The following is a 17,190-nucleotide window of genomic DNA, read 5'->3' as shown; positions in this document are numbered from 1 at the left end:
CAATCCCATTCACTCAACAATACTCACTGCACATCTACTAGGTACAGGAACCTACGGGTGGCAAACAAGACAAAATCCAGCCCTCAGGGCATTTACATTCTAGTGGGAACTTGAACTTTTACCTTCCCTTAGAATGTAAATCCATGAAGGCCAGGACTTCGTTTTGTTTATTGTAGAATCCCCAGCACTAGGATACTGCATAATAAATATGCACAATAAGTTATTATCTTAACAAAGTACCAAATACACATGCAAATAAATGAGACAATCTCAAATAGTGTTGTAAGAATTAAATTAAATAGTCCATGTTTGGTGCTTGGCACAGCACTTCACATAATGGTATTCAATAAATATCTGCTGAATAAATGAGTGGTTGCTGTAATAATTATTATTAGGTAGGTGCCCAACAATTCCTCAATATCATTATTATTAGTGTCCAAGGGCCTAGAGGGTAAAATGCTTTTATTTGACGGGCATGAATCAACTACCTACCTCGTCCAAAGCACTGTGGGAAGCAGAAAGATGAATAAGGCATAGACACTGTGCTCGGTAGGAAGAGCTGTAACTGTGGATGACAGCTGACTGCGCAAAAGGTGCTGAAGGCCCTAAATTCTGAAGGAGGATCAAGCTACTTTGTGGGCAAGGTGACATTTCAGCTGGGCCTTGAAGGGTGAATAACATTTGGACACATCAAGACAGGAAAAAGGTATTCTTGACAAAGGAAACACATGTGCAATGGCCTGGAAATAAGAAATCCAGGGTCACACATGGAGAATGCAGCATAGTTCACTTGGCTCTTGCAGGAAGGCCTGAAGAGGTATAGTGGGCCTCAAGTAGGCAGTACAAGTCCATGGTGGTAGGGGCGCCCGGGTGGCTCAGTCGGTTAAGCATCCGACTTCGGCTCAGGTCATGATCTCACAGTTTGTGGGTTCAAGCCCCGCGTCGGGCTCTGTGCTGTTGGTTTGGAGCCTGGAGCCTGCTTCGGATTCTGTGTCTCCCTCTCTCTCCACCCCTCCCCGCCTCACGCTCTGTCTCTGTCTCTCAAAAAATGAATAAACGTTAAAAAAAAAATTAAAAAAAAAAAAAAAGAAGTCCATGGTGGCTCTGAACACAGACTCATATACTCAGAACTGGTTCTGTAGGCACTTGGGAGCAACTGAAAGTTTATACACATGACAATGGGAAAAATCATGGCAAAGGCCTCCTTACCCCGCCCTTTTTACCTAGGAACATGGCCATGAGCTTCTTATCCTGAAGTAGGATGGCTCCTTTCACCAGGTACTCAAAGTAGGAATCCACGCCAGCCCCAATGCCCGAGTCCTGGGCCACCCACTTTCCAGTGAGCACATCAATATGGTTGCCAACCTGAGAGAGAGAGAGAGAGAGAGAGAGAGAGAGAGAGAGAGAGAAACTTAGTCCCAAAAGAGGGCTCAAGACCAAACAAGGATCTCCCCATACCCCTGACTGGCCAGTCAGATGCAACGCAGGCACCCCAGTGCTCTTGGGAGACATGCAGGCTATTGGGGTGTGGGGTTGGAAGACCACAAACTCTTATCAGTATCAGTCACTGATTGAGAACTGCTCCAGGTAGCATTACATCCTGGAACTTCCAGCTAAAGGCATGCAGAGCAGGCTCCAGGCCAGAGAAGGCCCATAGGGAAAGAGACACTGTCAGAAGACAGGCTAGTGTGCACAGAGAAATGGTAGGGGTTGAGAGGATATGGGGTCCACTATGGTTCCAGTGCTGAAGAAAAACCTGCTTGTGTTGGACTTACTAAGGGAGTTACCGTAGGTCTCCAGAGTGGCATCTTCTTAAGGGATTTTCAAGAATTCCCCATATAAGTTTCACTTTCAAGCTTAGAACCAGACTTGCACAAACCGTGTCTCTACCTGAATACTTTCAGACAACTCAGTCTTTGCAAGTCATAATGACTCACCGGAGGAAGTATTAATACATCAACATTACTGCTAAAATAAACTGACGATCAGAGAGGTTGAGTGACTTGTCCAGGGTCACATAGTTTCGATGTAGCAAGGCCTGGGGTCAAAACCAATTCTGACTAAATCTAGTGCTATTTCCTGGACAGCTTTGGCTCCATTACTGTTAGTTTCACTGGATTATCTGATTTAAGAGCTGAAACCAACTTTAGAGATCATCTGGCCCAAAGCATGTTCAATTTCCATGGGTTAATAGGTATTGGAGAAGAAAGGGAAGCTCTGGGTTCAAATAAGCTTAGAAAACGTTGAGTTAAGCAAAGTTAAATAGATTTTACTTACTGTAGGATTTCACAATAACCTTTCACCTGTTTGTGTTCGCTATGATTCTCCAAAAAAAGGATGCAACAGTTGACCCTTTAACAATGCAAGTGTCGGGAGTGCTGAACCCCACAGTTGAAAATCTGCGTATAACTTCTGACAGTCTAAAAATTTAACTACTAATAGCCTGCTCGAGTGGAAACTTTACTGATAATATAAATGTCAACTAACACATGTTTTGTATGTTATATATATTACATACCATATTCTTACAATAAAGTAAGCTAGAAAAAAGAAAATGTTTTGAAAAAAATCATATAGAAGAGAGAATATGTTTATAGAACTGTACTGTAAAAAATCTGTGTGTGAATGGGCCCATGCAGTTCACAAACGTGTTTCTCAAGGGTCAACTGTATATTTAGTATTCCTCAGACTTAATTGACCAGGAATTACCTTTTCATACAATGGCCCACCATTCAACATGTCTCAGCACTGGTGTTCTAGAAACACAGTTTAACAAACACAAATAGACCATGAAAATGAGGGTCAGATGGGCTGGCAATCTAAGGTTGCCATGTGAGTCAGGGGCATGAAGCCTACAACCTGCTTCCTAGAAGTCAGAGAAGTTCATGGAACCTAACCTCTACAACACAGCTCCCTTTCCCTGCCAGAGGATGTGCTTTGTCTCATGCTCTCTTCCCCTGTCCGAAACTTGAATTAGAGGTTTGGTTAACTTTCAGTGTCCTGATGCTAAGTCCTAGACCACTGCTGAGGTCACCCTAAGTGTCTCTTGGCTGGGCTGCAACTTGCTGCTCAGGGCCCCAAATCTTACAAGCAGGGGCTAAGGTGGCCGACTTGACTCAGATGGAAAGGGTGGCAGCCGACCTACCAGCCCAATATCTGACCGGCTCTCCCAGAGGCGCATGAGGGCCACTCTGGCCACATCTTCGAACACGGGGTCACCAGTGAGGCTGCTCAGGGTGGCAAATTCTACAATGAAGGTCCCGATCCCTGCTGTACAGGTGACAGGGGTTTCTCCCGGGTTCACGCCATGAAGCAGGTTCACCGTTCCATACGGCATGCCAGTGGGGGTCTGAAATGCTGAACAATCACAAAATTATGATCCCAGACAGGAGCAGGAACATAGGGATGGTTCAACACAGACCCAAGCCTGAGGCCTGAGCCAGCACTTCCCTCTTTATCTCCTGGATGATCTGCTAGAGACTGAGCCAGAGAAGGATACAGGTCATGACTGGAGGGTCCTTAGTGGCCACCTAACCCAAGTGTTATCAAGCACTGCTCGACGTGACCCTCTAGCCTATGATGAGGAGAAAAGCAGTGGGCTATGCTCCCGGCTGCCACACCCACGCACGCTCACTTTAGCTAGAGTAGCTCTACTTTTATTTAATTCACACCATGCTCTCAGAGGCCAGCCAGGTAACTCAGTGTGAAGCAGGTGGGGTTGAAGCCACAGGAAGTGATGGGGCTTGTGGCACACTGAAGAGCATGTTCCATTAGAATCCATTCGTACACTTCTCTGTTTTGGTTTTTTTTTTTTGAGTTTTATTGAGATATAATTGTCATATAGCACAGTGTGAGTTTAAGGGGTATGGCATAAAGACCTGACTTAACCTATATTGCGAGATGATGAACATAGCGAGTTAATACCATTACCTCGTATAGATACAAAAAGAAAAACTTTGGTTTTTCCTTGCAATGAGAACTTTTAGGATTTACTCTCCTCGCAACTTTCAAATATATCACATGGCAGTGTTAGCTATAGTCATCATGTTGCATGTTACAGCCCCGGTACTTACTTATTACTGGAAGTGTATCTTTTGACCACTTTCATCCAATTTCCCCTCATATACTTTTCCAAGGGCAATTATAACCAAATGAAACCTATCTGCAGACCCTAAACAGCCCCAGAAGAGCCAGTTTGGGGTCCCTGCTCTAAATAGTTTAGGAGGAGAGGCACCTGGGTGGCTCAGTTGATTGAGCATCTGACATCAGCTCAGGTCATGATCTCATGGTTCGTGAGTTCGAGCCCTGCATCAGGCTCTATGCTGACAGCTCGGAGTCTGGAGCCTGCTTCTGATTCTGTGTCTCCCTCTCTCTCTCTGCCCCACCCCTGCTCATGCTGTCTCTCTCTCTCAAAAATAAACATTAAAAAATAAACAAATAGTTTAGGGGGTAAACTATTATTTTTTTTTTTTTAAGGATATAAATCACTAAACTACTGATGTGGTCCAATCCTCAGTTTACAGGTAGGAAAAGTCATGCCTGTAAGAAGTGACTCAAAGGTCATACAGAAAGAGTCAAACAGAGCTGGAATGGGAATGCCTGCCATGCGCCCACTCCTTTATGCTCTGCCCATCCCACCCTGGTGCCTTCTGATTCAAGGCAAGGAACTGGACAAACAGCCAAAGGCAGAGATTTCCTCTCTAGGCCAAAAGGTCAAATAACCCCAGAGCAGCCTGTGCGTCACCAAACTGTGAACAAAGTTATCAAAACTTCCAAGAACTGTAAGGTCTGGCTACTCTTGTAAGTGATAAATTTGCTGAGTGGCAGGCACCAGTGGCAAGGAAGGAGAATGCAAGTCACAACCAAGAAGGGCTCAAAGAATATTTCAGAAAAGTCAGGCAGTGTTAAAAAGAGGGGGAGTGACAGGGGCGCCTGGGTGGCCCAGTCGGTTAAACATCCGACTTCAGCTCAGGTCATAATCTCACGGTTTGTGGGTTTGAGCCCCACGTCAGGCTCTGTGCTGACAGCTCATGCTCTGTCTCTGTCTCTCTCAAAAATAAATAAACACGAAAAAAAAAAAGTTAAAAAAAAAAAAAAAGGAGGGGGAGTGACAAAATCCTATTTCTTTACCTGAATGGCAGATACCCTGGGGCTTGCTCCAATATGTACTTTCCAGTATGTACATTTCTCAATACAAAATGTTTTTTAATGATTCAAAAAAAAAAAAAAAAAAAAAAAGGAGCAACTAAGCAGTGTGCTCTATGGATGACTCACACAGGATATGATGTTTGGAAGGAGACACTCAGGCCATGAGCCGTGAGCCGTGAGTGGATCCGAACCCAGCTCACTCACTGTCCTCCAGTCATCTCCAGAAAGGGAGAACAGTGATGGCCCAGAGGCTGGTGAAAGCACAGAGTGATGTGTTTGGGTGTGAACAGCCCCAGAGTCTCCACCACGCCCTGAAGAGAACACAGTGTCCAGCTGATGCTATCGAGCCCAGCTGCTGCCCCACCAGACAAACACACTGAGGCTTGACCTGCTGCCCTGGACACAGCTTAGCTCCAAAACGTGTCCCTCCCATTTCAGTGGCGTTTGAGGTTCTCCAGGCACTTTCTCCTTTCTGACCTCATTTTCTGCCTCCCAAAAAGCCAATGTGGCATGCAAGCAGGAATTATGAATCCCTTTTCAGAGATGGGAAAACTGAGCCAAGGAGAGAAGAATGGCTTGGTCAAGACATTGGCTAGTTCAGAACTGGGGGCTCCTAATGTGCAGCTCAAGGCTTTTCTCTGGAACCCTTTTATTCCAGCAGTGTGTGGGCCTGAGAGGGGGCAAAAGGGCTCACTCAAATAGGAACAAGAATCTTCCACCCACCAGGCCGGCCTTCAGCCCTCTCCTGCAAACAGTAATGAGATCAGCTCATCCATCCTGGGCCATGGTCTGACAAGCCCTCAAAATGCCCAGGACTCTCCTGACTTCCATGGTGGGTGGCCAGAGGTAGAAATACTAACTGTTTGGATGAGGAACAGAAGAAAATAGCTCGGCATTGCCACTCTTGTCTCCAGCAAGAGAAGCAGGATCCAGTGGACTGCATTTCTCCCGCATGTCAGTGTGGGTCTTACCTGGGAGGAGTTTTCGGGCTGCCTCCTCAGCCATCCTCAGGAGAGGTCCAGAGCAGGGCCATCCGGCCTCTACTTCCACTCCAGCCTTCTTTGATAGCAGGTGAGCAGACAGAAGCCCTCCTACCACTACAGATGGCACAAAACACAAGTGTCAGAGTCCCAAGGACCAGTTTTTCCCTTGTGTCAATTAAACCTACATACTCTGTTGAGCGGCTTGCTGGGAAGGGGCTAGAGCCACCTAGTGAAAGAATCCCTTAATCCCACATATTGGTGCAGTGTTAAGTTCACAAATTCTCTTCTTCTTGGTGGGTCACAAAAACAATGGCTATCACTTTTTTTTAAAGTCCCTACTGTATACCAAGCACTAGGTACTACTGTCTCTTCAAATGAAGATACTGAGGTTCAGAGAGGTAAAGTGACTTGCCCTGGGTCATCCATCTAGTAAGTGGTAGGGCCAGGTCTGTCTGACTACAAAGCCTGTGCTCATTCCACTCAGTCACTCTGTCTCCCAATCCCCCTAAGACCTGGGGTGAGGGGCAGAGTAGTTATTACCTTCATTGTATTAATTAACCTATTTGAATTTGTTACACAATACTTAGGACTTGTAAAAAGCCATAAATGTTCTGTATCTGGAAACATGGCTAAATAGATATCCTGAATGGCCCTCTCATTGCAAAAAAATCTTGTGACCTTGAGCTTCAGCTTTCCCCTCCTCTTGGCAGAGGGGGAACAAGAGACAAAGGCAAGACCTACCAAAGTGGAGAGTCTGATAAAAGATAACCTCCATAAAGTTGGGATCTGAAAGAATTACATACTCTGTGTAAGGATGGATCAGAATAAACCCTACCCACCTCCCCTAGCATACAGTTAAGGAAAACTGCAGGCCTCAAATCTTGATGCCAAGTAAAGGGAAGAAAAACAAACAAACAAACAAACAAATCTCCACTAAGAATTAATAACTACAGGATGGTACTAAGGTTTACAACCTGAATTCATACCAACTAAGTAGTCCAGGAAAACTCAAACCTTTAGCATAAGTCAGTTTTTGGTAGACAATGCCTCAGCCACATGGAAGAAGTAAACAAAAACTCTAGCTGAAAGAATTCACCTTCAATCTAGGCCTCAAAGAAGCCCAGGGATAAAGTCTAGGGAATGAGTGCACATTAAAATCTAAATAAATCACAAGACATACGAAGAAACAAAGCATTAGGAGTACGAGCCAGCAAAAATGACAGTAGAACAAGACTTACCAACACATCAAATACTGGAACTATCAGACACAGAATACAAAGTAATTATGTAGAAATGTTTAAAGAAATAAAAGAAAGGCTTGGAATAGATGAGTAAGTAGCAAGAAATTATAAAAATGACCAAGCCTAGGGCCGCCTGGGTGGCTCAGTCAGTTAAGTGCCTGACTTTGGCGCAGGTCATACTCTGTGTCTCACTCTCTCAAAAAATGAATAAATGTTAAAAAAAATTTTTTTTTAATTACATAGGCATGTTTTTCTTTTTAAGTTTACTCATTTTTAAAAAAATTTTTTAAATGTTTTTTTTTATTTTTGAGAGAGAGAGACAGAGTGTGAGCAGGAGGGGCAGAGATAGAGGGAGACACAGAATCTGAAGCAGGCTCCAGGCTCTGAGCTGCCAGCACAAAGCCTGATGCAGGGCTCAAACTCACAGACAGTAAGACCATGACCTGAGCCGAAGTTGGACATTTAACCGACTAAGCCATTCAGGCACCCCAAGTTTACTGTTTTTTTTTTAAGTAATGTCTACACCAACATGGAGCTCGAACTCATGACCCCGAGATCAAGAGTCACACACTCTTCTGAGCCAGCAGGGCATTTCTACATAGATAGGTTTATTAGCAAATAAAATAGATCTGAAGAGAGAATTAGTAGACTTGAAAACAGATTTCAAAAAATTACCCAGAATGCAACACAGAGAAACAAAATTATTTTTAAAACATACCAAAGAGATTTGGAGGATATAGTAAGAAGGTATAACAAATATCTGGCTAGAGTTCTAAAAAGAGAAGAGGGAGGAAATGGGGAGAGGCAATACCTGAAGAGAAAATAGTTACGAACTTTTGAAAACTAATGAATGACACAAATTCTTAGATGCAGGAATCCCAAGCAAGATAATAAAAAGAAATCCACATTTATGCACGTCACAGTAAAACTGCAGAACACCAAAGAAAAAAAAGATTTCAAAAGCAGAGTCTGTGTAATAATGATTGTTAAGGCTAAGTGGTGGGTAACCCAGTTTATTATATATATTTTCTCTACTTTTATATATATTTTAAAACTTCCATAATAAAAGTTTTTAAAATGAAGGAACAGCCAGCATAAATAAAACCAATCATTTGCAAAGTAACAATTAGATTGACAGATTACTTCTTAATAACGACAATGAAATGAGAAGACAATGGAAAGATTTCTTCAGTGTGCTAAGAGAAAATACTATCAAGTTAGAACCATATGTCCTGCAACGTTATCCCTCAAAGACCAAACAAAGGCAGTGAGATAAAGACATTTTATATAGGGGCTCCTGGGTGGCTCAGTCGGTTAAGTGTCCAATTCTTGATGTAGGCTCAGGTCATGATCTCATGGTTTGTGAGATGGAACCCCACATCAGCTCAGAGCCTGCTTGAGATTCTCTCTCCCTCCCTCTCTGTACCTCTCTCCCCCACGGCCCCCTCTCAAAATAAGTAAATAAGCTTAAAAAAAAAAGACATTTTATACAAACAAAAGCTGAGAAAATCTTCCAAGAACACACGTGCACTAGAGGACATTCTAAAGGAAGTACTTCAGATAGAAGGAAAGGGATCACAGATGTAAAGTCTGAGACACAGGTAGGAAAGATGGCCAAAGAAATAAATATAGAAATATACAAGTAAATATAGAAGTAAATCTAAAACATCAAATGTATAGAACAGCAATAATGTATGGAGGGCTTAAGATAAAAAACTAAAATACATAATCTATAGCATGTGGGTCAGGATATTCTCAGAGCCAGGTTTTGTACTATTCAGGAAAATAAAGATTTTCATTAATTCCGTAATGTTTGTTAAATTTGTAATGTTTGTTAAATTTTCCAGGAAACTATTTAAAAAGTCAGATACTGAGCATAGTCATTAATAAGAGGAAAATGGATAAGGGGGAGAAAAGTCAACCTAAAGAAGGCACGTGCACACACACACACACACACACACACACACACACACAAAAGAGGATGAAAAGAACACAGAAGATGGGACAAATAGCACAAAATAAAACCACAGAAATGAATGCAAATACCTAAGTTATTATAGTAAATGTAAATGGATTAAATGCTTGAGTTAAAAGATCGTCAGGATGGGTAAACAAACAAAATATAATATATAATTTATAAAAGATATATCTGATCATAAAAATACAGAAAGATTGAAAGTAAAAGAGTAGAAAAAGATACCAGTCAAATGCCAACCAAAAGAAAGCTGGTATAATTATATAAATATATATAATTATATACATATGATATGAATATACCAGCATATATGTATACATGTACATATGCTGGTATATTCATATCAGCAATAAAGAAATATTCATATCAGCAACAAAGGTATAAGGTATAACAAAGGTATAAGGCAATCTTAGCTTACAGAAGATAAATTGGGCTCTGAAGAAAATTTGAGGCCAGCAGTGAGCATGGCCTCAAACTCCCATCTGATCCCTAAACCAGGATTTTATATCATGCTGTCTTTGTTCCTTAATTTTTTAAAAAACTGTTATCACATGTCTGTAATACAAGTTTCATTGCAAAATACGTACAAAATAAAGATGAGCAAAATGAGGGAGCAAAAAATAACAGCCTCCAGAAGTGACAGTTTGTTAAGCCACTGGTGGTCTAGGAGTTCACTGCAAATAAGGGTTGTAGTAGCTTTATGAGAATCACTGGAAACCTGCTAAAAATATTGATTCTAGGACCCAACCCAGAAATCCAAATTCATTAGGTTTAGACTGAAACCTAGACAATTCAACTTTTATTTATTTATTTATTTATTATTTATTTATTTTAAATTTTAATTTATTTTTGAGAGAGACAGAGATAGAATGCAAGTGGGTTAAGGGCAGAGAGAGAGGGAGACACAGAAGCAGAAGCAGAAGCAGGCTCCAGGCTCTGAGCTGTCAGCACAGAGCCCGACGTGGGGCTCGAACTCACAAGCTATGAGATCATGACCTGAGCCAAAGTCAGATGCTCAACCAACTGAGCCACCCAGGTGCCCCACAATTCAACTTTTTAAAAGGTCCCAAATAGTTCTGATGGGCAGCAAGTTTTGGAAACTAATGCCCTAGACTTGCACTACATAATATAATCATGAACCGTGAACCACGTCGCTATTTAAATTTAAATTTGTTAAAATTAAATGAAATTAAATATTCAGTTCCTCAGTTGCAGTAGACACATTTCAAATGTTCACTAGCCAGGTGCAGCTACTGGCTACAACACTGGACAACACAGATATAAAATATTTCCGTCATCACAGAAAGTTCTATTGGGTAGCGCTTCTTAGGCAATAAGTTCCAAGAAGGCGAGGATTACATCTTTCTTGTTCATGGCTGTATGCCTAGCACCAAATACATGTTAAATAAGTGAGTAATTCTGGCACATCTCTTTCCAGTCTCTTCTCTGCCCCCTGCTCATGTCTGAAGCTGATGGGGGATCCTGAGACCTCCACACCCCACCCTCTAGGAGGAAAAAAGATCTCTCTTCAGTCACTGGTTTTGGCCAAGTGCCCTGGCAGAGTTGACCCTTAAGATTCTATTTACCACCTCTTGGTTTACACAGAGGCAAAAACTCCACACTCTTTTCTTCCAAAACCCCAGCAGGCAGCCCTCACCTCGGATGTTGGTTTCAAACACGGAGGCATTCACATCAATATCAAAGTCTACATTGTCCTGGAGCACTTCAACCACTCTTTGGAATTCTGAGACATTCCCCAAAATCTGGAAGAGAAGAAGGTCTTGACAGTGAGGCTCTCTGAGGCTTGAAGGCACTGAAAATCGAGAGTCTGGGATCCTATGCTGGTGTGGCCATCACTTATTCAACTAAGATCTATAGTTTCTGTTCTAGTACTGGTGACAGGAGAAGGAAACAGTGAGATCTAGAAACCATGGAGAGCCAATACCAAGAGACTGGTTAAGTCAATTCTTAGTTACCAATTCAAGAGTCCTTATGTACCCATTTAGTGGAAACAATAGAGACTGTAGACTGCATAGTTTTGACATTTGCAGCAGATATCTGTTGTTTTTAAACTTCTCTGGTCACGTTCATCCTTGTGGAAAACACTGAAGGTTGGTTGGCCCAACACAGATTCCCAATCTCCTTTACCCTGGTAGGTTCCCAGGGTGGTGGCTGAAAATCCAGATACTTGCTTTCTCAGCCTCCTTTGCTGCTAGAGGTGAATGTGTTACCCAGCCAATGCTAAGCCTTGAGAAGTCTACTGGGGGTACTTCTGGGGAAAGATTGTGTTTTCCTAATAAAAAGGGACAGATACCGCTGGCATGGTGTTTACTCTTCTTCTTTCTGCCTTGAAAGCAGACTACATCTAGAGCTGTGGCAGCCATTTTAGACCATGAGGTACTAAGCATCAGAATGAAAGCCAATACTCTAATGATAGTAGAATGGAAAGATACAAAGAGCTTGGGTCTCTGACGGCATCACTGAACAGCCAACCCAATGCTAGAAATTACCTCCAGACTTTCTTTTACTTGAGAAAATTAAACCCTTTTCATTTAAACCATCAGCCAAATGCAATTCTGATATCTTTTATTCTGATAGTAGTGCCTCAATTTGAGATATCACTCTTTTTCCACAGTCACTCTTGCAGTTTGGGAGAGGCTGATCCCAGTCCTTCAGTAGCAAGAATGGGTACTTGATCTGGACCACTGGACTGTATCCCTTGGCCAGTGACTGGTTCACGAATGAGTGTGTGACCCAAGCCAGATCAATGAGACTCAACTTCGGGAATTAATTCAAAAGGGCTGATTCCTCCCCCCCACACAGGTTCCTGACTGAGTGGGAAGTAAGTTTGGAACTACTGATGGCTACTCTGCCAGCATAAGGAGCGCCTGAGAACACAGCTAACAAAGAAGGCAGAGATAGGAGATGGAAAGATTCGTGAAGACTTGTTCATGTGCCTGGATCCAGCTGATTCTGAGGCCAGCCTTTACCTGGACTTTTTAGTTATCTGACTCAGTAAATTCCCTTCTTTGTCTATATTGGTTTGAACAAGGAACCAAAACAATCCTGTCTCAGCATTCAAGGCTCTCGATGATTTGGACTCAAACTACCTTTCTGACCATGTCTCTCGCTGTTCATCTTCATCTAACCTATCTTCATCTACTTCAGGAAAACTATAACCACTATTTTCCACTTTCTTGCCTTCAGACATGCTCTTTCCTTTACCAGAAATCCCTCCATCCTGTGTCTGCCCATTTCCAAATCCAATCTATCTTTGACTGTCTAAATGTCATGTCTCCAGGAAGCCTTTGATCCCTCCAGCTAAAAGGAACCCTCTTCGTCCGTTAAAAGACTCCAATAACTTTACCCACACAACTCTTAGGGCACCTATTTCTTTCCACATGAAGAGAATCTTGCCTGGGAAGGAGCCTCATTCTTTCCTGCATTCCCCCAGGGTGCCAAGCGCAGCCCATGAAGCAATTACTCAATGTTTACTGAATGATTACATGAATCTTTTTCCACACTGCAGTTAGTAATCTTCTCAAAACAGAAATCTCAGCATTTCCTGCCCTCTACTTCAAATATTTCAGTGGCTTTCCATTGCTGTTAAATTAGAAATCAAAATCCTTAACACAGTGAACAAGGGCTTCCATCATCTGGTCCCCAACCAGACCCCCGGCTCCACTTTTCTTCCTGAATTTCCTTCTCCACCTCCCAGACATAATGGCCCCGCTTCAATTCACTGCCTTTGCCACACTCTCTCCTGCCATAAGGCCCTTGTACAGGCTGTACAGGCTGTTCCCTCTGCCTGGAACACTCTGTCCTCCCTCACTTCCCTAGTTGACACTTGCTTCTCTTTCAGATCCCAACTTAAGTGTCATTCTCTCTCCCTTCTTCTCTCTCTGCCCTTCCCCTACTCTCATTCTCTCTCTCTCTCTCAAAATAAATTAACTTAAGAAAAAATAAAAAAAGAAAAATTATATCTTCAAGGTGATCATAACCATGTAAATACTATTAATTTATATAAAAATGAGAAGGGGTGACAGACCAGAAATAGTGAAATATGGATAAAGTTGTTAAATCCTCTCTTGTGGCCTTTTTAAGGAAGATGATTAAGACTTGGAGTCCTACAGAATTAAACTCAAGTCCTAGCTCTGCTACTTCATAGCTGTGGACCCTGGCCAAGCCATTTTACTTCTTCTCAAAATTTATTTTGAGAGAGGCAGAGACAGCATGAGTGGGGAAAGAGCAGAGAAAGAGGAAGACAGAGAATTGCAAGCAGCCTCCGCAATGTCAGTGCTGAGTCCAATGTGGGGCTAAAACCCACGAAACCGAGATCATGACCTGAGCCAAAACCAAGAGTCAGACTCTTAACCGACAAAGCTACCCAGGCGCCCCTGCCAGTTTACCTTTCTAAGCAATAGCTTTCCTGACTTGAAGAAGGAGTAAAGGATGTACCTTATGGGGTTGTTAGAAGGGTTAAACAAGATAATACACACAAAGTGCTTAGCACAAGCCCTACACATAACACACTAACTAGTCACTGCTATTTTTATCACTGAACATGTCCAATTAGAATGTAAGCCTCTGAAGGGGCACCTGGGTGGCTCAGTCAGTTAAGCACCTGGGTCTTGATATCAGCTCAGGTCATGATCTCAGAGTTCGTGAAATCAAGCCCTGCAGTGGGCTCCGCGCTGACAGTGTGGTGCCTGCTTAGGATTCTCTCTCTCCCTCAGCCCCTCCCCTGAGCATGCATGCACACACTCACTCACTCTCTCTAAAATAAATAAACTTAAAAAAAAAAACAAAACACCACATTTATGTTTAGAATGTAAGTCTCTGAAAACAAGGAGGGTCTCAAAGTCTCTGTATCCCCCAGAGAGTTATACAGGCCTGTCACAGTTCTGTGTTCATGACAGGTGTTCTGTAAACATCTGCTAAATAAATGACCCTGAATACATTTGGAATTCATCGTTTCCCTCTATCTAGCTGGGCAACCAGAATCTGAAGCTTCGGAATACGGAGATGAAAATAAAAGGCCCAAGTGAAGAACTTGTTTTTCGCCCACAGTCAAGCTGCCAAAAGAGGAAGGATATTGGTTGCACAACCATGGTGAGGTAAAGGAACAATCAAGACACTTACCAGCAAGGTGTCCAGGGCATCAATTAGCGTCAGAGAAAAACTGTAAAAGGACAGAAATTCCAGCTGCTTAGTAAGAAAATCAACACAAGCTATGAAGGTTGCCCCAGATCAGATACCCCCAAAACTAGTAAGTGAGGCACAGTGATGACTCTTCCCGTCCCAGTTTCCAGTCACAACAGAAAAACCCTAGTGAAAATTACCAAGAAGCTCTGACCCATTTAATGCACTTGGGAGGATGGGCTGATGTAGCTCAACTGTGGTTAAACATATCACCTATATTCACTGGCGTTCTTCTCTGCCATGGGGAGGCAGTATAAGATTGTGGCTAAGAGCACAGGCTTTTCCACATCTAGGAATTTATCTCAATGTGCACAGAGCTGTATGCTTGAGAATGCTCATGGCTGTACTGTTTAGAAAAGCAAAAAGCTAGAAATAACACAAAATATACCAGTTGAAGAGTGATTAAATTGTAGTACATTTAAACAGAGCAAAACTATGAAGTTGTAACAAAAAATTGTTATCTATTGTTCTATGGGCTAATATTAAAATATTCAAATTATATCGTTAAATGAAAAAAGACAAAGGATAGAATAGGCAGTGAGGTATGTTTATATCTGCATTTTCAAAAAGAGATACATAGACAAAAAGCAGATCAGCAGTTGTTTGGGCCAGTGGTGGTGGAGGAATGAACTATAAAGCAGCACAGAGAACTTTTTAGGATGACAGAAATGTTCTCTATCTTGACTGTGATAGTGGTTACTAGATGCTTCAAATGGGCACATTTTATTACATGTAAGTTATGACTTTAAAGAGTTAATTTAAAAAGATACACATACACATATGATGGTAGAAACCAAAAATATTTTGGGGAGGATACACAAGAAAGTTAATAGTGGTTGGAGTTCTAGGGTATGTAAGAGACTTACTTTATTGTATATGATTTTTTACTGTTTGAATTTGCCTTTTGCTTATATATATTTTCCAACTAAATAGAAAAAAAAAGAAAAAGGAAAGAAAACCAGCACACATTTTGTTGATTACTTAACTTCTCCAATCCTTAGCATACTCATTTGTAAAATGGACAAAACAACACTTAACCCCTAGGGGTGTTGAGAGAATTAAATGAGAAAACACAAGTAAAATGCTTAGCACAGTGTTTAATCAATGTCATCCTCAGCTAAACGCAATGATCTTTCACTCAGCAAGGAACAAGACAAAGAATTCCACCTCATAAGTTTTTATTCTAGTGGAAGTAAGAAAAACAAACAAGTGAAAATGATAGCATCAGAGAGTGAGAAGTGCTAATAAATAAAAAAATAAAATAAAAGGGGTGATTTGTGAGAGTGACCTGTAGGGGGTGGGTAGTTAAGGGAGCTAATACTTAGGTGACATTTTGAGCTGAAATCTCAAGAAGCAGTCAGTAATGTGAGGGCAATGGGGGAGTGTGTTTCAGTTACACCAACAAATGCTCTGAAGAGTTACATCCCCTCCTGGGCCAGTTTAACCAATTACAAAATGAAGGGGTTGGGTCTTCTGATTTCTTGGAAACCTTCCTCGACAGCCTAGGACTCCAGAGGTTTGTCCAAGTCCCCAGGCTGGTGCCTGGTACTGTCATGGTTGGAGCTCAAAGGTCCAGTCCACCAGGCTAACCCAGGCTTTTTCCACAGTGGGATCCAACTTTCCAGGAGGCTGGGTGGATCCTGGTGGATTGGAGGGAACGTAGCCTCACCCTCGCTAGCTTTTCTGGAATTGGCGAGGAGACCGTGAAGCCACCGGCCCCAAGTGACCCGCCCGCCTAGGAACCATACTGCCAGACCCCAGCCGCCCCCTTGCTCCTCCACTCGCACTACCTGCCCCAGGTGTCGTGCCCGTCACAGGTGAGAGGTCGCAGCTCGTCGTAGGGAAAGGCATTCTCGAGGTAGCTGTCGTAGGCGTGGTAGAACATGGCCTTGACTCGCTCCCTGGTTTGGGGTATGAAAAATGAGGCAGGGGAAAGGACAAGAATAGAGCGGAAAATGGGAATCACCACCTGAGCCCAGTGGCGGGGTCTGAGCAGGTCGGGGTGTCGGAGGGGAGGGGCGGGGGGAGTCCTAGAACGTTGGGAAAGGAAAGGGACCGGGTCTGCGCTTCCCCTTCCCCAACTCTGGAAGGGATAGGAGCCTGACCCCTTTCACCTGTAGTGGGCGGGGTCGGGCGCGGTGCCACCTGGACCTGGCGCACCATGGTGCAGGGGCAGCAGCGCGCACAGGAGGCCGAGCGGGACAAGCAGTGGGAAAGGCATAGAGCCCGTGTCCTGTCAGCGCCGCCGCCGCGGTAGCAGCCACCGCCACCCGCTCATCCTGGGAGCCTCTGCGGGTTGTTCCGGGAATCCGCGCCACTGCGCCTGCGCGCTGGGGAAAAAAAAAAAAAAAAAATCAGTCACCCACTTCCGGACTACAAGTCCCAGGATACAATGGGAGGCGGAACGTCGGCAAAGAGTATCTTGGGACAGTCTCTGAAGTGGAAATCAACGTGGCTGAAAAACAGTGGCTACCACAGATACTATGATTAATTAATGTTTTAGTAACAGCATTTGTTAAGCGCTTATTGTGTACTAAGACTGTATTGAATACTTTAAATACATTATTTTTTTTTCCAACCTCCTTATAGACATAAAGACAGGACAACAGGGACTCAACGTTGAGTGGACGTATATAAAGAA

The 17,190-nt window shown here is 42.9% G+C and overlaps 1 protein-coding gene across 3 annotated transcripts in view; it reads right to left on the bottom strand.

The window, feature by feature from the left end:
* Nucleotides 1-16,864, bottom strand: part of EDEM2 (ER degradation enhancing alpha-mannosidase like protein 2) — a 31,070-nt gene extending 14,206 nt beyond the window's left edge. The window contains exons 1-8 of one of the 3 annotated variants that reach the window (XM_019458698.2): nt 16,664-16,864; nt 16,340-16,450; nt 14,490-14,529; nt 11,005-11,110; nt 6,873-6,917; nt 6,120-6,245; nt 3,146-3,357; nt 1,224-1,365 (exon numbers count right to left, since the gene is read on the bottom strand). In XM_019458698.2, the coding sequence (XP_019314243.2) occupies nt 1,224-1,365; nt 3,146-3,357; nt 6,120-6,245; nt 6,873-6,917; nt 11,005-11,110; nt 14,490-14,529; nt 16,340-16,450; nt 16,664-16,770 (889 nt within the window). In that variant the 5' untranslated portion in view covers nt 16,771-16,864. The remainder of the gene's footprint in view (nt 1-1,223; nt 1,366-3,145; nt 3,358-6,119; nt 6,246-6,872; nt 6,918-11,004; nt 11,111-14,489; nt 14,530-16,339; nt 16,451-16,663) is intronic. The other 2 variants (XM_019458699.2, XM_019458700.2) reach the window with 2 other exon arrangements.
* Nucleotides 16,865-17,190: the final 326 nt, after the last annotated feature.

The sequence above is a fragment of the Panthera pardus genome, unplaced genomic scaffold, assembly GCF_024362965.1.
Source record: "Panthera pardus isolate Hobbes unplaced genomic scaffold, ASM2436296v1 HiC_scaffold_25, whole genome shotgun sequence".
In the NCBI taxonomy this organism is placed as follows: Eukaryota; Metazoa; Chordata; class Mammalia; order Carnivora; family Felidae; genus Panthera; species Panthera pardus.
This window is presented reverse-complemented; position numbering and strand designations above follow the sequence as displayed.